Below are 25601 nucleotides of genomic sequence, written 5' to 3' on the forward strand. Positions count from 1 at the left end.
GATGAGTTTGGTGAAAGATTGTTTAGCAGTTAGTTCTTCACTTGATCTTTACAGGTAGTTTTCACATTTAGATTCAATGCAGTTTCTCTATGTATGAATTGGCTACCAAATATCTTCCGGGAAATCTCATTACATTGTTGTTATAAATTAATTATTTGGTTAAACATTTGAAGAAAGTTTACAGCCGCTCTTAACTGTTGCCAAATAATTTTTCCACAAAAAAAAAAAATCATGTATCAGACCATTATAGCATTTGAAAATAACCCTGCGCAAATATTAATGAAACTTTCCATTTGATTGACTGTAGCCTTTTAAAACTGATTTTTTTAAAATGATGGTTTGCATAGTTTTCTGCTGCACTATTATATTTTGAAATGAAGGAAGAAATTTCAACTTCCTTGTAGACAAGACAATGTAACAAGGTAAATCTGGTTCATTGTCTGATACCATTGTCAGACAATATCATACCAACAGACAGTGGGAAATGAACATTTCCTCAGGTTTTGTGGGTTCCTACTGTAACGTAATGTAAACAGACTTCAATCAAAGTAGTGCCAAGTCAAATGTATTCAACAAATATCCAGTATTTTGTATTCATACTCAATCCATACGTAATCTATCCTGGAGTTCTGACTGAGTCAATAAAAGGGCTACCATTAAAGATGATTCTAGCACACAAACTCCACAAGATCTGATAAATTCTTTAACATTTCTACCAAGATTAGTTTACCAAGCACAAGTCCTTCTTACTTCAGTGTTTATTGCACAAATATGTGTGTCATGAACTGAAGAAAGAAGTAATGCATGATAACATTCAGAAATAAATAGAATAGTTTTACTTGGAATAAAATTATTATCTACAAAGTATTAACATGAATGACTCAAACATTGTCATTGTAAGACATGGTTTCAACCAAACTTTTCCAGCAGTGTGATTTTTAAGTAAACATAGAGAGCAACCTTTAACCCTTTAGTGTTCAGATTATTCTATCAAACATAATGCCTATTGATTCCCATTGATTTGAATTAATCATGCATTATCTCATATCTTCAAGATCTTAATGGTGTAATTACTTAATGTAGAATAACATTGTAGGGTAGGTGTGAGAGTCTGGATCTGGTCAGTTTGAACATAAAACGGATTAGCTATTTTGGCCGGATATGGCCGGTTTAAATACTAAAGGGTTAAATCTTTAAAATGATTTTTGATGTCTTAGTCTGAACTTTAGCATAAATGAATTCAATGTCACTTTTATGACAATGAAAAGCATTTGTAAAATATCTCAGACTTACCAGGCATTTCCACAAATTGTCCAGCACTACTGACACTCCAGCCATGGCCATTATCATTGCAAGACGATAATGTTGACATATCACTGAATTGGTGGGTGTTGTTTAGTCCGCTGTAACTTGGAGACATATTTTCTCTTGGAACAAACATCTGAAAACACAAAAAATCCATAGTTAGGACATAGTGAAAAGGATTGAAATATATGCAATATCTTTATATATAAAAGTGAGGTTGTGTGCTATCTGTCTCCTACGATTTAGATTCCTAACTACTCCCACATTTTGCGGTGCAGTTTAACCAAAACCGGGTATCTTATAGTCGTGATTCATATCGAGCCCTTCTGGGTATTAGCATGAGTCTACGATTTTAAAAAAAATTTACCATTAATTTTTCCCATTTTTAATGCATTTTTGGCATATATAAGGGAAGTAACTCTCTCAAAATTTATTATTAAATCTCACAACGTAAAAAGCTACAGTAACACCCCGCCCCTTTGTGGTTAGCCATATTGAGATGGCTATTATACTTTACATCTCTAAAAATGCTTATATAGTTATTTCCCTTACAAACCCGAGCAACGCCAGGCGATACTGCTAGTGTTATATATAACTAAAACAATTAATAATGGTTTCTGAATTATGTACATAGCTAGCAATTTTGTTGGGTCGAAGGGAAACTTGTACATAACTATTATTTTATTTAATCAACTTCAGAGGGATAAAAGGCAAAGTAGGTCTTGCCAGGAGAAGTACAATGAACCATTTTCACTAACTACCCACTGACACTAGCAACCCACCAACCTGATGAACACATAATTATAATCGATTAAAAATATTGATACAAAATGCAGATTGTAGATAGAGCAGTTGAATTGTCATAGTAGCATGCAATCAAATGAAAACATGAGAAAAACCTTTAGGAGTGGCTGTGTGGTAAGTAGCTTGCCAACCAACCACATGGTTGCGGGTTCAGTCCCACTGCGTGGCATCTTGGGCAAGTGTCTTCTGCTATAGCCCCAGGCCGACCAATGCCTTGTGAGTGGATTTGGTAGACGGAAACTGAAAGAAGCCTGTCGTATATATATGTGTATATATATATATATGTGTGTGTGTGTGTGTGTGTGTGTTTGTGTGTCTGTGTTTGTCCCCCTAGCATTGCTTGACAACCGATGCTGGTGTGTCTATGTCCCCGCCACTTAGTGGTTCGGCAAAAGAGACCGATAGAATAAGTACTGGGCTTACAAAGAATAAGTTCCGGGGTCGATTTGATCGACTAAAGGCGGTGCTCCAGCATGGCCGCAGTCAAATGACTGAAACAAGTAAAAGAGAAAGAGAGAAAGGATCTACATTTCAGAGAAAAAGATATTGAAAGCATCTCACCTGTTGATGTCGTCTTAAAGTCAGATCCTCCCATCTACCACCTGATATAGCTGTGTAGAGAGAATTTTTCCTGTACACCATTGCTTGTTCAGATTCCTTCAGATCTTTCTCCATTGTGTTCTGAACTCCAGGAGCAACACAAATAGGATTGGACACATATCTTGATTGCATGTTTAATGCTGGTGTGACATTGTAGAACATAGATCTACTCTCATAGTTGTTGTCTGTCTGCTTCAGTCTATGAACTATACAGATTGATATGGAGATCACTATGACAACTGATACGATCACAGCTGCTATAACAATAACAATCATCACATTCAATTGGAGACCATTACTTGATTCTGTTGTTGTCTTTGAAGGGGCCTTAAATATCTTTGATGTGCTGTTACTAACTGTGAGAGTCAAAGACAAAGTTGTTGTCGATGACAGAACTGGACTGCCACTGTCTTTCACACCTAATTCCAGTTCATAGAATCCAGCATCATTTTGGTAAAGTGAGCGAGAGAAAGATAAGACACCAGAGTGATGGTTCATTTGAAATAAGTGTTTCTCATTACCTCTGAGTATTTCATATGTGAGGAAGGCATTGTGTTGACTGTCTCTGTCGGAGGCCCTAACAACTGTGATATCATGGTCAGAGTGGGGATGGTAGTGGACATTAAGACTGAAAGGGTCAACATTAGGGAAACTGAAATAGGGAGCATTATCATTTAAATCCATAACCTCAACAACAACATTTGCTCTCTTCTCCAGTGATGGTGTTCCTTTATCTTTTACTAAAACCTTAAACTCATACAGGTTCTTTTCTTCTCTGTCTAGGGACTCAGTTGTGGAAATGAATCCCACATCAGATATCTGAAATGGTAGAATATCTTTTCCATTAGATAATAGAGAATAGGTTAATTGTCCTCCGTCTCCAATATCTGGGTCTGTGGCATTGACATATCCAACAGGGAAGTCTTTGTGTTCATTTTCATAGGTGAGAAACTTAAATATGTCCTGACTAAACTGAGGTTGTACATCATTTATGTCAGTGACCAGCATTGAAAACTGTTTCTCTACTTTCAATGGAGGTAAACCATTATCTTGACATTTAATGGTGAAATTAAATCTCTTCTCACTCTCTCTATCTATTTCACTCTTGACAACAACTTTGTATTTCTTTTTAGAAATTAAAATTAGCTGAAGATATCTATTTTGTAAATGACATTTCACTCGACAATTTTTTCCATTGTCATTGTCAGTAACTTTGACATAAGCAACAAAGCTGTGAATTTTAGCTGCTTCTGAGATGACAGCTGTGTTTCCAGTTGACTCTATAACAAATTTGACATCAATGTTTGGTGGATTATTACGATGTGTGACACCATTTATAAGGACGGTGGCTGTTGAGGACATAGGTATTTTACCATTATCTCTAGCTTCAACAACCAATTTATAGGATTTTTTAAACTTGTATTCTTTCGTTATATGCATTTCTCCTGTTATTTCATCTAAAGTAAAGCATTGTTTAAATTTATTTAGTGTTTTAGCACTAAAAGCATAAGAAATTCTTCCATTTTCCCCTTCATCTATGTCTGCTGCAGACAGTCTTACAATAGGCTTGTTCATTTGATGTGTGTCATTTAGAGTCACATTGTAGATATTTTGGGAAAATACAGGGAAATTATCATTTTTATCTTCCACTAAAATTTTGATGTCCAGTATACCTTCTTTTGGTGGAGATCCCCCATCTGTGGCAATCAGCTGAAGATTATAAATGCTTTTAGTCTCACGATCTAAGTTACCTTCTAAATTCAGTTGTAATAATTGACTTCCATCTGTTTTTTTAGAAACAAACAATTTGAAAGAAGTATCTTCATTCTCTACAAGTTGATAAGAGATTTTAGAATTCTGAATACTGACATCATTGTCAATGGCATTTGGAATTATTTCTTTTGTTCCAGCCAATACATTTTCATCAAATTGTATTTGAAATTCATTATTTGGAAACACTGGATAATTGTCATTGACATCGCCTATCATAAATTTGAATTCTAATATCTTGATTAAGGACTTGTCATGTTGAATTGCTACATCAAATATCCTGAAACATTCCACGTTATATCGACATAGAGATTCTGCATCCAATATGGCAGCTGAGTACAGTTTTCCTCCAGGTGTAACATTAAACAATTGAACAGTTTGATCAGTACTATCCCGGAGTATATTAAATGTCAGTTTGCTTCTATTAAACTGGGACTGTATATCATCCATTAAGTGTGTATCAGTGAAAATATTTCCAATATAGCTGTCTGTATCATTGTTCTCTTTCACATGGTAGATATGATCCACACACCAGCAGTTGTTAGCCACCAGCACCACAATCAACAAAACCATTGAAAACATGGCTAGTCTTCAGTAATGTTAGCAACAGAGATAGTATGCGGATAACAATAATGAAGTATATCAAACAAATGTTGCACCCTCAGTTTTCTTCTGCCAACTCCTGTAAGCATGTAAATTTAGATTTCATTAAGCAATTAGAAAATCATAAAATTTACAGATATGATATAAATACATTAATAATTCCATAAACATACAGATCCATGTCAAAATCTCTGCATTGTCGTTCATCTGTCTGTCTCAAAGCATTTTCATCAATATTATGCACTCTCTCACATCTAACAATATTATGTAATCCTAGAAATATTAAGTAAAGGCGTTTTATCATGAGTTAAATCTTTTTGCATTAGATTCTTTTACTCTTCAACAATTTCTGAACCATAATAATCTACAGGTCTGACATTATTTAATAGATGAGGAAAAAAAAATATTTACGTAGGTGCAAGAGTGGCTGTGTGGTAAGTAGCTTGCTTACCAACCATGTGGTTCTGGGTTCAGTCCCACTGTGTGGCACCTTGGGCAAGTGTCTTCTACTATAGCTTCGGGCCGACCAAAGCTTTGTGAGTGGATTTGGTAGATGGAAACTGAAAGAAGCCCATCGTATTTATGTATGCATATATACGTTTGTGTGTGTGTATGTTTATGTATCTGTGTTTGTCCCCCCAACATCGCTTGACAACTGATGCTGGTGTGTTTACGTCTCCGTAACTTAGCAGTTCGGCAAAAGATACCGATAGAATAAGTACTGGGCTTACAAAAGAATAAGTCCTGGGGTATCTGTGTTTGTCCCCCCAACATTGCTTGACAACCGATGCTGGTGTGTTTACGTCCCCGTAACTTTGCGGTTCGGCAAAAGATACCGATAGAATAAGTACTAGGCTTACAAACAATAAGTCCTGGAGAGGATTTGATTGACTAGAGGCAGTGCTCCTGCATGGCCACAGTCAAATGACTTAAACAAGTAAAAGAGTATATGCAGGACTCATTTATTTCAAGTTGCCACCCATGTAAGTGGTAACTATACTCAAATTAATTCAACACACATGATATATACTTGAAGTTTTGACTTATAAATGAAAACTGTACAGTGCACGTGAATTTACTAAATGGAGATCATATTGTTAAGTGGATCATCTTGAGTGTCAAGGCAGTCACAACTTTTAAATAATATACTTATAAATGCCTTGTTGTCAACTGCAAAGCTTTTGTAGTTTGAACAATAATGAATTTGGCTTTTCAACAATCTGCTGAAAATGTACGGTAGAAATCTTTAAATTTTGTAGCCACACAAGATTACCAAATTAAAAATGAAAACGCAGTTATTTAAACTAAATGGTTTGAGTTACTGCCCTTCGATACTACCCTTGTGAAAAGAAAAAATATTTGTGATAAAACTCAGAGTCTTTGTAATTATCATATATTCATTCTAGTCACTGACAATTAACATTTTGATTGCACTTAAAATTATTTTCTAATTATAGATTCACCCTCTTACACATAGTCAAACTTTCATTAATTCTAGAATTCTCTGGAACAAAAATGATAAATTCTGAAATTTAATGAAATTATACCTTCTCTATTATTTACTATACTTGATCGTACAATTTACATTCCATTGTAAGACTTCTGGAAATCATGATGAAATACAAATATTAGAAAATTATTTTAAAATCTCACGAGAGATATTCAGCAACAGTACTTAAGAGTAAAGGTTGTTTGCCAACATTACATAGCAGTCCTGGCTTAGGACAAATGTTACTGTAATTTAGCCCCAAGAGACATCGTCTCCAGCTGGCTATTCGACACAATCTGTGTCCTTATATTTTCGAACAAGGGAATCTAGCACCCCCACTCAGCTCAAAACAACATCTCTGTATCTTGATTTCCAGGTTATTTTCCTTCATCAGCACAGATCATGTGGTATAACCAGCTGGAGGCGATGTCTCCTGGGGCTAAATTACAGCAACATTCGTCCTAAACCAGGACTGCCATGTTATGTTGGCAAACAACCTTTACTCCAAATACAAATATGTTTGAAAAATTCTAATGATAATAAGTAAACTATTGAATTACATCATTCTCTATGTAACGACAGATTTAACTTGTGAATAAATAAACCATTTGAAAAACATATAAAAGATTACACAAGAGAATAAGTTCTAATAAGTACTTACCATCAGTTGTTAGTTGTTTGTACTGGTGCAACTGCTCTATTTGAGTGTTCTGATTACAAAGTTATAGTAGCAGCAGCAGTTCTGAGTAGGTTGGTACGTGATAGTGCTATATAGCTCTATGAAGTTGGTCGTTAGTTAGTACGTCATGTTTGTTGTAGCCAATGACAAGCTGTCTATTAGTCCAATGCAAGGGAATGGAAATACAGCCTCCAGTTCTTGCAGTTAATAATGGTCTGACTCACAGACTAGTTCACTTTCACCACATGCACATGTGTATGTATGTGTGTTAGAAGAATGTACACAAATGAATAAGGAAGAAAAGTTTAATATTCGGAATGGAGAGGATAGGCAATAAATTCAATATGGAAAATATCATTTCTCAATAATTATAGCATATTTTTTTTTTAAATCTGAGAAAACTGGTTTTAAAGACTAAGGTGTTACCCAATCTAAAACAGTTTTTTTTTTAATAAAATGAGTATAGAATATGTTCCTTTAAAAATAAAATTCATAAGTAGTTTAAAGCAATATTATAAAATAGCTACAAAATTATGTCAAGAAACTTTTGAAAAGGCGGTGCTCCAGCATGGCCACAGTCAAAAGGCGGTGCTCCAGCATGGCCAAGTAAAAGAGTGGCTATCAATAAACAAATGTGTGCTCAATTGGAATGTGGGAAACAGAAATGTGGAAAACCCACTATTGCTCTTTTGAAATTAAAACTGCAATTTAATAGATTTTGTTAGAATAAACAATAATAACGAAGAATTTCCTAATGAAAAGAACAGAACTATTAGAAAACAACTAACTTGTACAAGTGCTAACTACTGCAGTGGAATATGGATTAAATCTCTGATTTCAAGAAAAACATTAACATTTAGTATTCTGGGAAAATGTTGACTGAGAATATACAATATTACAAGAATATGATTGTAAGGTTTGAGAAGATTACAATTCCAAGCAGGAGATATACAGAAACATTAGAATATTGGACGAAATGTCTGCATAATTTAGTCAAGATTATTTTACACTGAGTTCAAATTGCAATGTGGTTATCTTTAACATAACATTGGTAGAAAAGATGAAATGCAAAATAGAGATCAAAAAATATAGTTGATTTAACCTCTAGCAGACAGTGGTAGGGGGAAACAATTCTAGAGTAAATGCAGAATGCTAAAGGTTAATGTTCCTTTAACCCTTTCATTACTGTATTTTGAGATGCTTTGTGTTTCTTTCAATTAGTCTAAATATAACAAAGAATGTAATAAAATAATTTAGTTATCATTAAGCTAGTGTTAGGGACACAAATTGTGACTAAGGTTTGGTGGAAGATTTTAATTCAAAACTTATGAAAACAAGACAATAGGCGTAGGAGTGGCTGTGTGGTAAGTAGCTTGCTAACCAACCACATGGTTCCGGGTTCAGTCCCACTGCATGGCAACTTGGGCAAGTGTCTTCTACTATAGCCTCGGGCCGACCAGAGCCTTGTGAGTGGATTTGGTAGGTGGAAACTGAAAGAAGCCCGTCGTATGTATGTATGTATATATATATATATATATATATATATATATATATATATGCTTGTGTCTGTGTTTGTCCTCCTAGCATTGTTTGACAACCGATGCTGGTATGTTAATGTACCCGCTACTTAGCGGTTCGGCAAAAGACACCGATAGAATAAGTACTGGGCTTACAAAGAATAAGTCGTGGGGTCGATTTGCTCGATTGAAGGCGGTGCTCCAGCATGGCCGCAGTCAAATGACTGAAACAAGTAAAAGAGTAAAGAGTAAGACATTTGTATTACAGAGCTAGGGCTGGTTTCAGCCGGGGTTGGTAACGAAAGGGTTAAGACTATAACGGGAGATGAAGAAAATTAAATCTAATAGTCACACATCATCGATAAATGTTCGATTGTGAGGAAAAAAAAAAACATTGCTATGACATTTTCCATACAGTGAATCTATTGCCAATGTTATGTAATAATGGTTTGTTATGTTGTTGAAATTATGCTATTAGACATCTGTTGCAGATAGAGAAGGTACCTGAAGTACTGTAGGTACCTTTGGTAGAGTTGTTACTTTAGGTACAGGCGGTAGAGGTGGTTTACAGTCTGAAGAAAAGTCACTTGTCATTGGTACGGTAGATGGTTGTTCACTTATGTCAGATGTGGTACCAGTTACTGTAAAAGGTATTTGGTCATGATCACAGGAAGTGTTAATATCAACGTTAGGCTGGTAATGGTATCCATTGTGATTATCTCCCCTTGATCTGTTCAATGTGTTTGAAAAATTGGGATTTCTCCTATTCCATGTACGGTCACATTGATAGCGGCACAGATCTAGAAATATCCAGATGTGAATGAAGTTAAAACGCAAGAAGAAAATAAAAATAACCCTTACATCTGTTTTATACACAAAATAATTAAACATCTATGTAGTATTCTATTGTGTCTGGGGAGAGTCATTTTCTTTTTGTGCCTTATTGTGTAACACACTCACCGGTAAAATTGTCCTAAATAATAAGGCACAAAAAGAAAATGACTCTCTCCAGACACAGTAGAGTATGCTTCAACGCACGAACTCATAAAGAATCTTGCAAACCAAATCCAAAAACGAAATCTATGTAGTACTTGTATTGCTAATCAAAGCTTTGATATAATGACCTACCATGAAGAAAGAATTATATTCCTGTGAATGCGATTTATTAAGATTTTTCTCTTGGTTATAGTCAGATTCAGGAAAAGATTTTGGAAGTAAAATCTATTTGCAACAGACTGATAGAACATTTCAGGTAACAGCCTTGATGACAAAGGACAGAGGTATGGAAAACATTGCTGAAATCAAGAAGACCACCACAATCCAATTGATATCTTAAAACCAAGGTGCCACGTAAAAAGCATTGCTGCTAGGGCAACACAAAAAGCATTGGTGCTGGTGCCACATAAAAATTACTGGTGCCACATAAAATGTACTGGTGCCACAAAGTGCACTGGTGCTGGTGCCACATGAAAATTACTGGTGCCACAAAATGCACTGGTGCTGGTGCCACATAAAATGTACTGGTGCCACAAAGTGCACTGGTGCTGGTGCCACATAAAAATTACTGGTGCCACGTAAAATGCACTGGTGCTGGTGCCACATAAAATGTACTGGTGCCACAAAGTGCACTGGTGCTGGTGCCACATAAAAATTACTGGTGCCACGTAAAATGCACTGGTGCTGGTGCCACATAAAAATTACTGGTGCCACGTAAAATGCACTGGTGCTGGTGCCACATAAAAATTACTGGTGCCACGTAAAATGCACTGGTGCTGGTGCCACATAAAATGTACTGGTGCCACAAAGTGCACTGGTGCTGGTGCCACATGAAAAGTACTGGTGCCATGTAAAAATTACTGGTGCCACGTAAAATGCACTGGTGCTGGTGCCACATAAAAATTACTGGTGCCACGTAAAATGCACTGGTGCTGGTGCCACATAAAATGTACTGGTGCCACAAAGTGCACTGGTGCTGGTGCCACATAAAAATTACTGGTGCCACGTAAAATGCACTGGTGCTGGTGCCACATAAAATGTACTGGTGCCACAAAGTGCACTGGTGCTGGTGCCACATAAAAATTACTGGTGCCACGTAAAATGCACTGGTGCTGGTGCCACATAAAATGTACTGGTGCCACAAAGTGCACTGGTGCTGGTGCCACATAAAAATTACTGGTGCCACGTAAAATGCACTGGTGCTGGTGCCACATAAAAATTACTGGTGCCACGTAAAATGCACTGGTGCTGGTGCCACATAAAAATTACTGGTGCCACGTAAAATGCACTGGTGCTGGTGCCACATAAAATGTACTGGTGCCACAAAGTGCACTGGTGCTGGTGCCACATGAAAAGTACTGGTGCCATGTAAAAATTACTGGTGCCACGTAAAATGCACTGGTGCTGGTGCCACATAAAAATTACTGGTGCCACGTAAAATGCACTGGTGCTGGTGCCACATAAAATGTACTGGTGCCACAAAGTGCACTGGTGCTGGTGCCACATAAAAATTACTGGTGCCACGTAAAATGCACTGGTGCTGGTGCCACATAAAAATTACTGGTGCCACGTAAAATGCACTGGTGCTGGTGCCACATAAAAATTACTGGTGCCACGTAAAATGCACTGGTGCTGGTGCCACATAAAATGTACTGGTGCCACAAAGTGCACTGGTGCTGGTGCCACATGAAAAGTACTGGTGCCATGTAAAAATTACTGGTGCCACGTAAAATGCACTGGTGCTGGTGCCACATAAAAATTACTGGTGCCACGTAACATGCACTGGTGCTGGTGCCACATAAAAATTACTGGTGCCACAAAGTGCACTGGTGCTGGTGCCACATGAAAAGTACTGGTGCCACGTAAAAAGTACTGGTGCTGGGGCCACGTAAAAAGTACTGAGTCCACTCTGTGGGGTGGTTGGTGTTAGGAAGAGCAACAGGCCATAAAATCCTTTACCAAAAGAGACCCAGCAGCCTTGGGTAGGTTTTTTACTGGCTCCCGTCAACTGTCCTACCCATGCATGCATGGAAGATGGACATTAAACGATGATGATGATGAATTTTAAACAGGTGGAAAAAAACTGTGGCTATGTATTTTGTCCTACAAGGTAGCAGTTCTGTCTGCTCACCTTTTCATTAATTTAGAAATAATAAAAGGTAATTTAATCAGGATTCAAACCACTTTATATGAAGCAATATTGTCTCAATACAAAATGATATCTCTGTACTAAACGTAGACATATCATATTTTGATGAATACTTATCAGAGTAGGGCTGTATGGTTGAGATGCATGCCTCACAATCTCACAGTTCTGGGTTCAGTTCTGCATTGTGGCACTTGAGTAAGTGCCTTCTATTACTGGTATATACCAAGTAATGCACTGTGAACGGATTTGATAGAGAGAAACTATACGAAAGCAACAATGTTTATGTGAGTGTGACAATGCTTACATTCTGCACTGAGGTGCTTTAGAGTGCCAGTTGTTGATATTTTCCTATCAACAAGTCTGGCAGTTCTGTACTCACGAAGACAAGAGGAAGGAAAATTCCCTTATATGAAAAGTGGGTAAGTATTAATGTAAGGTACAAACAGTCAACATAAAACAATTCCCAATGCCACATAGATAGTACTGTAGTGAGGTCATGTAAAAAGCCCCTTTGCTGATGCCACGTAAAAAGCTCCTGCACAGGTGCCACATAAAGAGCACCTGTGCTGATGCCATGTAAATAGCACCTGTGCCAGTGCCATGGAAAAAAAGCACTTATGCCAGTGCTATGTGAAAGCACCTGTCCCTGTGCTGCAAAAATACCACCTGTGCCGGTGCCACATAGAAAGCACCTGTGCAGGTGTACTGTTAAAAGTACCTGCGCTGGTGCCACAAAAAAGGCACCTGTGCCAGTGCCACAAAAAAAAAGCCCCTGTGCTGGTGCCACAAAAAAGGCACCTGTGCCAGTGCCACAAAAAAAAGCCCCTGTTCTGGTGTCACAAAAAAGGCACCTGTGCCGGTGCCACAAAAAAAAGCCCCTGTGCTGGTGCCACAAAAAAGGCACCTGTGCCAGTGCCACAAAAAAAAAACCCTGTGCCAGTACCATGTATATAGCCCCTGTGCTGGTGCCACATAAAAACCACCTATGCTGATTCCACATAGAAAACAGCTTTACGAGTGTCATGTAAAAGTACATATACTGCTGCCATGTGAAAAGCACCCAGTACACACATTAAAGTGGTTAGCATTAGAAAGGGCAGCCAGCTGTAGAAACCAAGCCGAAACACATGACTGGAACCTGGTGCAGCTCTCCAGTTCTAGCCAAACCATCCAACCCATGCCAGCATGCAAAACATATGTGTGTATTATCTGACACATGCTACAATGGAAAAAAGTGAACATTAAACAGACTGAAAGATGTATATTCGAGGTTTTACGTTATCATAAAACATCTCCTCACATTTCAATATTCAATTCAAATACCTCTTGCTTTTGAAGAAATTTTGGGGATTTTTATTACTGACCTGGCAGTTCCTCGTAATGTCCAGCACTACCGACACTCCAACCATGACCACTATCAGTGTGAGATGACAATGTTGACATTTCACTGAATTGGTCAGCACCATTTAGTTCTCTGTAACCAGGAGGGATGCTTTCTTCTCTTGGAATAAACATCTGGAAAAATTTATTGCAGAGTGCAGTATACAATTACAATAATAAGAAGGATTCTAATAATCTAATATGGTGTTTCGTATTTAGCATTAGAATATTTTAAGTTATGAAATTATGAAGAACATTCTGTAATACTTATTTCTCCAAGATAAACTATGCACAAAAGCAGAATTTTCCCTGAAAGATTTCCAAACACATGAAAATTTATGAACTCACCAGTTGTTTTCTTGAAGTTAGATCATCCCATCTATCAGCTGACATAGTTCTGCAGTAAATATTTTCCCTGTCTTCAATTGGTTGTTGAGGTTTCTTCAGATTTCTCTCCATTGTGCACTGAACTCCAGGAGGAACACAGGTAGGATCAAATATATATTTTGATTGGATGTTTAATGCAGGTGTAACCTTGTGGTACATATCAACACTGTTGTTATAGTTGTTGTCTGTCTGCTTCAGTCTATGAACTATACAGATCGATATAGAGATCACTATGACAACTGATACGATCACAGCTGCTACAACAATAACAATCATCACATTCAATTGGAGACCATTACTTGATTCTGTTGTTGTCTTTGAAGGGGTCTTAAATATCTTTGATGTGCTGTTACTAACTGTTAGAGTCAAAGACAAAGTTGTTGTCGATGACAGAACTGGACTGCCACTGTCTTTCACACCTAATTCCAGTTCATAGAATCCAGCATCATTTTGGTAAAGTGAGCGAGAGAAAGATAAGACACCAGAGTGATGGTTCATTTGAAATAAGTGTTTCTCATTACCTCTGAGTATTTCATATGTGAGGAAGGCATTGTGTTGGCTGTCTCTGTCAGAGGCCCTAACAACTGTGATATCCTGGTCAGAGTGGGGATGGTAGTGGACATTAAGACTGAAAGGGTCAACATTAGGGAAACTGAAATAGGGAGCATTATCATTTAAATCCATAACCTCAACAACAACATTTGCTCTCTTCTCCAGTGATGGTGTTCCTTTATCTTTTACTAAAACCTTAAACTCATACAGGTTCTTTTCTTCTCTGTCTAGGGACTCAGTTGTGGAAATGAATCCCACATCAGATATCTGAAATGGTAGAATATCTTTTCCATTAGATAATAGAGAATAGGTTAATTGTCCTCCATCTCCAATATCTGGGTCTGTGGCATTGACATATCCAACAGAGAAGTCTTTGTGTTCGTTTTCATAGGTGAGAAACTTAAATATGTCCTGACTAAACTGAGGTTGTACATCATTTATGTCAGTGACCAGCACAGAAAACTGTTTCTCTACTTTCAATGGAGGTAAACCATTATCTTGACATTTAATGGTGAAATTAAAGCTCTTCTCACTCTCTCTATCTATTTCACTCTTGACAACAACTTTGTATTTCTTTTCAGAAATTAAAATTAGCTGAAGATATTTATTATGTAAATGACAGTTCACTTGTCCATTTTTTCCACCGTCACTGTCAGTAATTTTGACATAAGCAACAAAACTGCCAATTTTAGATGCTTCTGAGATGACTGCTGTGTTTCCAGTTGACTCTATAACAAATTTGACATCGATTTTGGGAGGATTGTTAAGATGACTGATTCCAGTTACAAGAACAGTGGCAGCTGAGGACATTGGTGGGTTACCATTATCCCTAGCTTCAACATACAATTTATATATCCTTCCAAATTGGAATTCTTTCTTTAGAAACAAATATCCAGTTACTTCATCTAATCTGAAAAACTGTTCAGTATATTTTGATGTTATGGCATTGAAAAAATAAGATATTAATCCATTTTCTCCTTCATCTAAATCTGTAGCCGACAGCTTTGCAATCGGTTTGTTTAACTGGTGTGTGTCATTTACAGTGACATTATAATTCTTCTGAGAGAACAAAGGTTTATTGTCATTTATATCCTTAACTAATATTTTTATATGAAGTACACCTTCTTTCTGTGGTGATCCATTATCTCTGGCAATTAGCTGAATTTCATAAATGCTTTTTGTCTCACGATCTAAGACGTTTTCGAGGTTTAGCTGCAATAAATCAGATCCATCCAACTCTTTAGAAACAATCAATTTAAAAGGAGTATTTAAATCTTCAATCTCATAAGTGATTCTGGAATTCTGAATACTGACATCATTATCAATGGCATTTGGAATTATATACTTCGTTCCTATTGAATCATTTTCATCAAATTTTAAATGAAATTCCTCATTTGGAAACTTGGGAGAATTATCATTGACATCTTCTATTATAACTTTGATTTCTATTATCTTGAGAAAGGAATGGTCATGTTGAACAGCTATTTCCAATATTCTGAAACATTCCACATCATATTGACACAGAATCTCTGCATCCAATATGGCAGCAGTGTATATTTGTCCTCCAGGTGTAACATTAAACAACTGAACATCTCCATCATTACCACCCTGGAGTATATTAAATGTCAGTTTGTTACTATCATCCTGAGACTGAATATTATGTAGTAAGTGTGCATCAGTGACAATATTTCCAATATAGCTGTGTATATCATTGTTCTCTTTCACATGGTAGGTATGATCCACACACCAGGAGTTGTCAGCCATCAACAACACCAACATAACTATATATAACATGGCTACAGTCTTCAAGTCTGTTGCAGGGAAATATATATGTAATGTTCCTAGAAACTTTCAAAGATTTGTGACTTCTTGGATTTTCTTCTGTTGCCTCCTGCAAACCTGTAAAAACATATAAACTTATTATGCATAAGAAAGGATGTAGTAATCAAGAAAAGGCATATAATTTCTAACTGTAATTAATGAGATATTTTATGATAGAATTAGAAATTATGCAAAGGAGTGGCTGTGTGGTAAGTAGCTTGTTTACCAACCACATGGTTCCGGGTTCAGTCCCACTGTGTGGCACCTTGGGCAAGTGTCTTCTACTATAGCCTCGGGCCGACCAAAGCCTTGTGAGTGGATTTGGTAGACGGAAACTGAAAGAAGCCTGTCGTATATATGTATGTATGTATGTGCGTGTATGTTTGTGTGTCTGTGTTTGTTCCCCTAGCATTGCTTGACAACCGATGCTGGTGTGTTTATGTCCCCGTTACATAGCGGTTTGGCAAAAGAGACCGATAGAATAAGTACTGGACTTACAAAGAATAAGTCCCAGTGTCGTGTTGCTCGATGCAAAGGCGGTGCTCCAGCATGGCCGCAGTCAAAATGACTGAAACAAGTAAAAAAAGAGAAAGGTGGCAAGGTGGAAAGAATCAAGGTGGAAACACACCAGACAAAATGATTAGCAGTATTTTGTTCATCTTTACATTCCAAGTTCAAATTCTTGCATAGTCAACTTTGTCTTTCATCCTTTCGGGATTGATAAAATCAATACCCATTGAACAGTACAGCTGATGGAATTGATTTACCAAAATGGACTCAACTCATTTAGTCTTGTCTTTCTGATTCATATTAAACCAACACACTGGATGGTGGAGATCAAGGATGCCATTTGGTTAAACACATCACTTGAATCTTTTTATCAAACACTTGTTTCAGTCATTAGAGAGCGGCCATGCTGTGGCACTGGCCTGATAACATATTCTCTCTTTACGACCGTAGTACTCCCCAACCGTTTTATTCCAAAAGTTAAGTTGCAGAACGTTTATAATGAGTCTCTGTTTCATTGATATTATTCGTTTTTAAGACTCATACTTATTGAGTCGTGGAGGCGCAATGGCACAGTGGTTAGGGCAGCGGACTCGCGGTCATAGGATGGCAGTGGATGGTGGTGATCCTTGCTGTACTCTTTCACCACAACTTTCTCTCACTCTTACTTCCTGTTTCTGTTGTACCTGTATTTCAAAGGGCCGGCCTTGTCACTCTCTGTGTCACACTAAGGGTGCACGTGTCTGTGGAGTGCTCAGCCACTTGCACGTTAATTCCACGAGCAGGCTGTTCCGTTGATTCGGATCAACCGGAACCCTCATCGTCGTAACCGACGGAGTGCTTCTACCTTATTGAGTCACATTCTGTGATTAGTTATTTAGAAAAAAAAAAAATTCAGAAATATGACAACAAAATGAGTTGTTCCCCTTTAATATTGACCTACAAAAAATACGAAACCAAGCAATAATTGCCAAAATAGCCTGAGCTGAAGAGATAATTTCCTTCATTACATCCACCTTCTAATTACAGATATTTAACCATTCTGTTATATTTAACATCATTCTCTCATTAAACATTAGCTATTCTAATCATAGCCAAACCTCCAGTAATTCCAGAATTTACAGTAAGAGTTAAATTACAATTTTTTTAATTTAGTGAAATTATAGCTTTCCTAAAATTTACTATTCTAGATGGTCTTCGAGAAAATACCATTTGTATTCCAGATTTGATATCTGGGAATCATGATGAGGTACAAATATCTGAATAGAATAATATTCTATTATTACATCCTGTCTGTACCAGTAGAATGAACTTGTGAATAAATAAAAGTTTAAAAACATATAAAAGATTACACAAGAGAATAAGTTCTAATAAGTACTTACCAACAGGTATTAGTTATTTATATAGTTGTTGCTGTGCTGTTTCAGGGTTTTGGTAACAAAGTTATATCAGTAGCAGAAGTTCTGAGTAGTTTGGTATGTGACAGTGTTATGTAGTTCTATGGAGTTGGTTGTGTAGTATGTAATGTGTGTTGTAGCCAATGACAAGCTGTCTTTTATTCCAATGCAAGGAAACGGAAATACAGCCTCCAACTTTTGCAGTTAATGATGGGCTGACTCACAGACTGGTTTACTTAACCCACACCCACTTACATATACATGTGAATGTGTGTTAGTACATAAATGAATAAGGAAGAAATGTCTAATGATTAGAATGAAGTGGACAGGCAATAAATTCAGTATGGAAAATATTTCTAAATAAGGATGATATATATGAGTAAAATTATGGGAAATATGTCTAACTTTAGTAAATTTATCATACAAATTGTACTTAACTTTAAAAAAGTCATGATGTAACCAAAGTAAAATTAATTGGTATAAAAAATAGATTTATGTAAATATTATGTTAACATAATAAAATTCCAGCGACAGTATGGAGAAAAACTTTTTAGAAAATACGAAACTGTGGCTATCAATAAACTAATAGTTGTTTGCTGGAAATCTCTGTAGCAGAGGATTAAAGGAATGCAGAATGGGAGAATGCGCATAAAGAATGATACTTTAAAAGTTGCATAATCACATTGGTGCATTTGTTAAATTAAATCAGCAGACTTCATTTTCAATTTGATAGCTTTTCTCAAAATAAAAAAATAATATCCAAGAATTTCATAAAGAACAGAAGAATAAGGAGTTTCTAACAGATATAAATGGTACAAACTATTGCAGTAAAATATAGAATAAATCTCAGATCTTGTAACAGGACAGTAACAGCTAGGATTCTTCGAAAACGTAAATTCATAGCATAATAAAATACAAATTAAAAACTTCATGAGGTTTTCTATTTGAGGAATGGATTAGCAAAAATGTTAGAATGTTGAATAAAATGTTTGCTGTGTTTAGTTACAAACTATTATGCACTGTGCTGAAATTGCTATGAGGTTAACTTTATTTTATCAATGCCAGACGAGATTAAATATAAGACAAGCAATGGGGTTGCTTTAATGTTATATTAAGTCTAAAATAGAAAATGAAAACTAATGGAAACTAAAACTGAAACATTAATGATCAGTGTTTTACTATAACAAGAAATATTGCTAAATCATTAATATTTTCCATTAATGTATTCCTTACTGGAAATGTATTGCCTGTCTTGAGAAAATAATGCTTTGTTATGTTCTTGAAATTATGCTATTAGACGTCTGTTGCAGATAGAGGAGGGAGTGGAGGAGGTACCTGGGGTGATGAAGGTACCTTTGGTAGTGTTGTTATTTTGGGTACAGCTGGCAGAGATGGTTTACAGTCTGAAGTAAATTGACTTTTCACTGGTACTGTAGAATGTTGTTCAGTTATGTTAGATGTGGTCCCAGTAATAGTCAAAGGTGTTTGGTCAATCGAACAGGAAGTGTTATTATCGACATTAGGGTGATGGTGATATCCATATTTGTTATCTCCCCTTGATCTGTTGAGTGTGTTTTGAAGTTGATTTCTTCTATTCCATGTCTGGTCACTTTGGTAACGACACAGATCTAAAAAATAATGAGTTTGTATATAAATTTACTTTGCAATCAAAAATTAACCTCATTAACATTTCTTTCATGTATAAAATTATTCTACATTTGTGTAGATTTGTTCGAAAGTTGGAATTTTTAATCCACAGCTTCATAATTTATTGATAATGAAGAATTTAATTAAATACAGATGTTTCTCATATTTACATTGTCTTTCTTGATTATGATCAGATTTGAAAAGAAAGTTTGGAAGGAAATATTCATGTGAATGAATTCTAATAGAACTTTTTATAATATCAATATATTTTACCTTGTTAGATATGAACAACAAACGTTAATTTGAAATTACATTATAGTCCTGCACTTTTGGAGACCAGTGGAATGAAAGCACCCTTCCTTGAAAAGCAATGAAAGATTAGCAAAAGAAAGAGCTAAGTGTATGCATTGCCTTAATATTCTACTCATCTGACTCATGCTAGCATACGAAAAATGAACAGGAAAAGAATGAACTAAATTAAATATATTTAATTCTCTTTCATTAGTAAATATAATATTCAATTTTAAAGTTTCTTACATCAGAAGAAATGTTTCCTGTTTTTAACTTACCTGGAAGTTCCTCATAGTGTCCAGCACTACCGACACTCCAGCCATGACCACTATCAGTGTGAGATAATGTTGACATCTCACTGAGTTGATCCGTATTGTTTAGCTCTCTGTAACCTGGAGACATAGTTTCCTCTCTTGGAATAAACATCTGAAAATATAAATCCAGTGGATCATCATGATGTTCTGAACATTTAAAAATCAAAATATAATTCAGAAATTTAAACAATTTTAAGAAACCTTCAGTTGGGAGGTTAATTTATAAAATTTGGTACAAGTCATCTGTTTGAAAGTTGAGTTCTTAAAGAAGATACAAAACATCTGTCAGAATACTGAAGCAATTTACATTCTTTGCCTCCAAGGAATCTACTTCATCACCATTTCTTAACACAGATATTTTTGACTTGAGTTTGTAATATTTAGACAAGCTTACAACTCTATATTAAGAGATTTGAGTTCCGAAATATCTTTTTAAATTAGAGTGTGGATGGTATTAGAAGGCAGCGAGCTGGCAGAATCGTTAGCACGTCGGGCAAAATGCTTAGTGGTATGTCGTCTGCCGTTACATTCCGAGTTCAAATTCCGCCGAGGTCGACTTTGCCTTTCATCTTTTCGGGGTCGATAGATTAAGTACCAGTTACGCACTAAGTTTGATGTAATCGACAATCCGTTTGTCTGACCCTGTTTGTCCCCTCTGTGTTTAGCCCCTTGTGGGTAGTAAAGAAATAGGTATTAGAGGGCAGATTTATGATTTTTTAAAAATGCATATATACTAACAGAAAAAATGCTATATTTTTACGAAAATAACAAACAAAGCTAAATTATCGATTTAATTCAATAAAACCACCATGACAAGCATCAATAACTGCTTCTACACAGAGTAGAAAGTGTTTACAAGCTCGGATTAAGAAGTTCTTGTTAGACATAACTCAAACCATGGTGGCTTTCAAAGAATCTTTGGTACTATTGGGGTGTTCATTGACATTTTACTCAAGGGTGCTCCATACGTAGTAGTCCAGTGGATTAAGAGCTAGAGAATTAAGAGGCCAAATGTTGGAGGTGATGTGATGATGCAAATTGTCAGCCATCTATTCTTGAGTCATTTGAGCCTTGTGTGATGGTACAGAATCTTGTTGAAAGGCATAAGGCCTTCCATTGCATACACTGATGACCCAAGGCTAAACTTTATCCAGAACCTCAGTATACACGGCAGCATTCACCCTAAGGCCCTGTGGGAAAAGTGAGGATGCATCATATGTCCTTCATTGCCAACAAAACCCAAAACTATAACACTTGCAGGAAATGCTGCACATTACTCTTGGAACCTCTGAAGGGTCTGCACATAGCCATCTGTCAATTCTTCAATTAGTTTCCTGGTCCTGGTCAAAGTTTTTCTCACCTGAGGAAAAACAAAATCACACCATCTTCTAATGGATTTTAAAGTTTGTCAGAAAGTCTTCTGGATCTGATTAAATGGTTTTCTTTTGTTTTTTTCTCACGTGAATCGACCTCTCCTCATCACATAAGATTTGTATCTGATGTCTTCATGCACAACATTTCTGAATGGTTTTTCTAACAAAATGTTTTTACAATTGACCTCATTGATTTTCCTGGATTGTCTTCAATGTTTTGTCTAACTACCTGAATAAATTCAGGTGTTCTGATAGAATCAGAGTGTTTGGAGTGTTTTTCATGCTTTGATACCAGTAATACACTTCCGTCATCATTCTGTAACTCACACTAAATCTTGTGGACAAAAGATCTTGCAACCTTCAGAAACAAGAAATTTCTAAATCACCTTGCTTAGCCTTCAAAGCCACAATCACAGCTGACCTTTTCATCTTAATTAGTAAGCACAAGACTTGTCATTGTTACTTTCTAAAATAGAAGTTCAATAAAAATCAAAGTAAAGACTAAAAATGCATGTGTCTTCGAATGCTGTCCATGCCCTGTACTTGATAGTTCACCAATATTATACGTGCAACATAGAAAATCTTTTCTACAGATAAAAATTAGCAAACGTTTAATTTACGTCTATTGTTTACTGCACTTGCATTTATATAAAAATACTAGTAAATGGGAGACCCATTTCGGTCATGAATGACCATGGGATTGCACCTAGAAAATCATCCTCCGAGGTACAAGTCCAGGCAAGGGTGTTTATTGAAAGCCGGCAGTCGCCCATGCATACCAGCCTCCCCTCTCCACACCACTGATGTTATCCAAGGGAAAGGCAAAGGCCAATACAGCTTGGCACCAGTGATGTCGCAACTCATTTCTACAGCGGAGTTAACTGGGGCAACGTGAAATAAAGTGTCTTGCTCAAGAACACAACATGCAGCCTGGTCCGGAAATCGAGCTCACAGCCTCACGATCGTAAGCTCGATGCTCTAACCACTGAGCCATGCGCCTTCACAATAATAGCAATTATTTCAAATAGTGTAAATGTAATATTTCTCCAACCGTAAAGATTGTGGAAGTCAATAAATATTTGTTGCTTCTTGCAGCACTCATGTGGTGCTTTTCTCTTTTCAGTTCATTTTTTGAAGCAAATACATGCAGAGAAGACACAGGTACAATAGAGGGAACAATTGAAATGTAAAATAATGTGATTTTAAAATATTTTCTTAAAATGATTGCTCTGAAATATATAAATATAAAGCAGTTATACTTCATGCAGGAACACAAAAACAAATGAAGCATGCAACAGCCATTTTTACCTTGATATTTCAAATAAATATAAGCAATTTACCTGTTCATGTCTGTTCAAAGTAAAATCGTTCCACTTATCACATGGCAGGGTTCTGCAGTAAGTATCTTCCCTATAAACCTTTGATTCTTGAGATGGCTTCAGTTTTCTCGACATTGTGTACTGAACTCCAGGAGGAACACAGGTAGGATCAAATATATATTTCGATTGGGCGTTTAATGCAGGTGTAACCTTGTGGTACATATCAACACTGTTGTTATAGGTGTTGTCTGTCTGCTTCAGTCTATGAACTATACAGATTGATATAGAGATCACTATGACAACTGATACGATCACAGCTGCTATAACAATAACAATCATCACATTCAATTGGAGACCATTACTTGATTCTGTTGTTGTCTTTGAAGGGGTCTTAAATATCTTTGATGTGCTGTTACTAACTATTAGGGTCAAAGACAAAGTTGTTGTCGATGACAGAACTGGACTGCCACTGTCTTTCACACCTAATTCCAGTTCATAGAATCCAGCATCATTTTGGTAAAGTGAGCGAGAGAAAGATAAGACACCAGAGTGATGGTTCATTTGAAATAAGTGTTTCTCATTACCTCTGAGTATTTCATATGTGAGGAAGGCATTGTGTTGACTGTCTCTGTCGGAGGCCCTAACAACTGTGATATCATGGTCAGAGTGGGGATGGTAGTGGACATTAAGACTGAAAGGGTCAACATTAGGGAAACTGAAATAGGGAGCATTATCATTTAAATCCATAACCTCAACAACAACATTTGCTCTCTTCTCCAGTGATGGTGTTCCTTTATCTTTTACTAAAACCTTAAACTCATACAGGTTCTTTTCTTCTCTGTCTAGGGACTCAGTTGTGGAAATGAATCCCACATCAGATATCTGAAATGGTAGAATATCTTTTCCATCAGATAATAGAGAATAGGTTAATTGTCCTCCATCTCCAATATCTGGGTCTGTGGCATTGACATATCCAACAGAGAAGTCTTTGTGTTCATTTTCATAGGTGAGAAACTTAAATATGTCCTGACTAAACTGAGGTTGTACATCATTTATGTCAGTGACCAGCACAGAAAACTGTTTCTCTACTTTCAATGGAGGTAAACCATTATCTTGACATTTAATGGTGAAATTAAAGCTCTTCTCACTCTCTCTATCTATTTCACTCTTGACAACAACTTTGTATTTCTCTGCAGATACTAAGATTAGCTGAAGGTATCTGTTTTGTAAATGACACTTCACTTGTCCATTTTCTCCATTGTCATTGTCAGTAACTTTGACATAAGCAACATACCTGCCGGCTCGAATTGCTTCTGAAATGAGAATTGTGTTTCCAGTTGACTTTAAGAGAAACATGACATCAATATTTGGTGGATTATTACGATGTGTGACACCATTTACCAGAACAATGGCTGTTGAGGACATAGGTATTTTACCACAATCCCTGGCTTCAACAGTTATTTTATACATTTTTCCGAATTGAAATTCATTTGTTATAAACATTTCTCCTGTTGTCTTATACAATTTAAAACACTGTTTGATTTTATTTGGAGTTTTAGCACCAAATATGTATGAAATTTTCCCATTTTCCCCATCATCTAAATCAGTAGCCAACAACCTCAGAATCGGTTGGCGCATTTGATGTGTGTCATTTAGAGTCACATTGTAGATATTTGGGGAAAATACAGGGAAATTATCATTTTTATCTTCCACTAATATTTTGATGTCCAGTATACCTTCTTTTGGTGGAGATCCCCCATCTGTGGCAATCAGCTGAAGATTATAAATGCTCTTAGTCTCACGATCTAAGTTACCTTCTAGAATTATCTGTAATACACTAGATTCATCTGCTCTCTTCAAAACAAACAATTTGAACGGAATACGTAAATCTCTTAGCTGATAATTGATCTTTGAGTTCTGAATACTGACATCTTTATCAATGGCATTTGGAAGTATTTCTCTTGTTCCTATCAATACGTTTTCATAGAGTTGCAGGTGAAATTCATTAATTGGAAAGAAGGGATAATTGTCATTGATGTCTTCTATTATAACTTTGATTTCTAATATCTTCAGAAAAGAATGACCATGGTGAACTGCTATTTCCAATATCCTGAAACATTCCACATTATATTGACACAGAGTTTCTGCATCCAATATGGCAGCTGTGTGCAGTTGTCCTCCAGGTGTAACATTAAACAACTGAACACTTCCATCGGTACCACCCTGGAGTATATTAAATGAAAATTTGTTGCTCTCATCCTTAGTCTGTATATTATCCAATAAGTGCGTATCAGTGACAATATCTCCAATATAACTGTTTATATCATTGTTCTCTTTCACATGGTAGGTATGATCCACACACCTGCAGCTGTCAGCTGCCAACAGTACCAACAAAACTATGAATAACATGGCTTCAGTCCTCAATTCTGTTGCAAGGATACGAATGTGTAAAGTTGATAGAATCTATCAAAGAATTGTGACTTCTTGAATATATTCTCTTTTTCTGTCCTGTAAACATGTAAACGTATTATGCATAAGAAAGGATGTAGTAATTAAGAAAATTCATATAATTTGTAAAATTATAAATTATGGCAAGGTGACAGAATCATTAGCACACCAGACAAAATGATTTTTACTCTCTCTCTTTTACTCATTTCAGTCATTTGACTGCGGCCATGCTGGAGCACCACCTTTAATCGAG

General features: G+C 36.4%; 1 protein-coding gene across 1 annotated transcript in view; it reads right to left on the minus strand.

Annotated features, from left to right (window-relative positions):
• LOC115218964 overlaps positions 1-25601 on the minus strand; it is a 47971-nt gene that overhangs the window by 3837 nt on the left and 18533 nt on the right. The window contains exons 3-9 of the mRNA XM_036509193.1: positions 19253-19584; positions 13641-16079; positions 13277-13427; positions 9245-9567; positions 6668-6684; positions 2671-5068; positions 1294-1441 (exon numbers count right to left, since the gene is read on the minus strand). Of these exons, the coding sequence (XP_036365086.1) occupies positions 1294-1441; positions 2671-5068; positions 6668-6684; positions 9245-9567; positions 13277-13427; positions 13641-16079; positions 19253-19584 (5808 nt within the window). The remainder of the gene's footprint in view (positions 1-1293; positions 1442-2670; positions 5069-6667; positions 6685-9244; positions 9568-13276; positions 13428-13640; positions 16080-19252; positions 19585-25601) is intronic.

This window comes from Octopus sinensis, linkage group LG14 (assembly GCF_006345805.1).
Source record: "Octopus sinensis linkage group LG14, ASM634580v1, whole genome shotgun sequence".
NCBI classification, from domain to species: domain Eukaryota; kingdom Metazoa; phylum Mollusca; class Cephalopoda; order Octopoda; family Octopodidae; genus Octopus; species Octopus sinensis.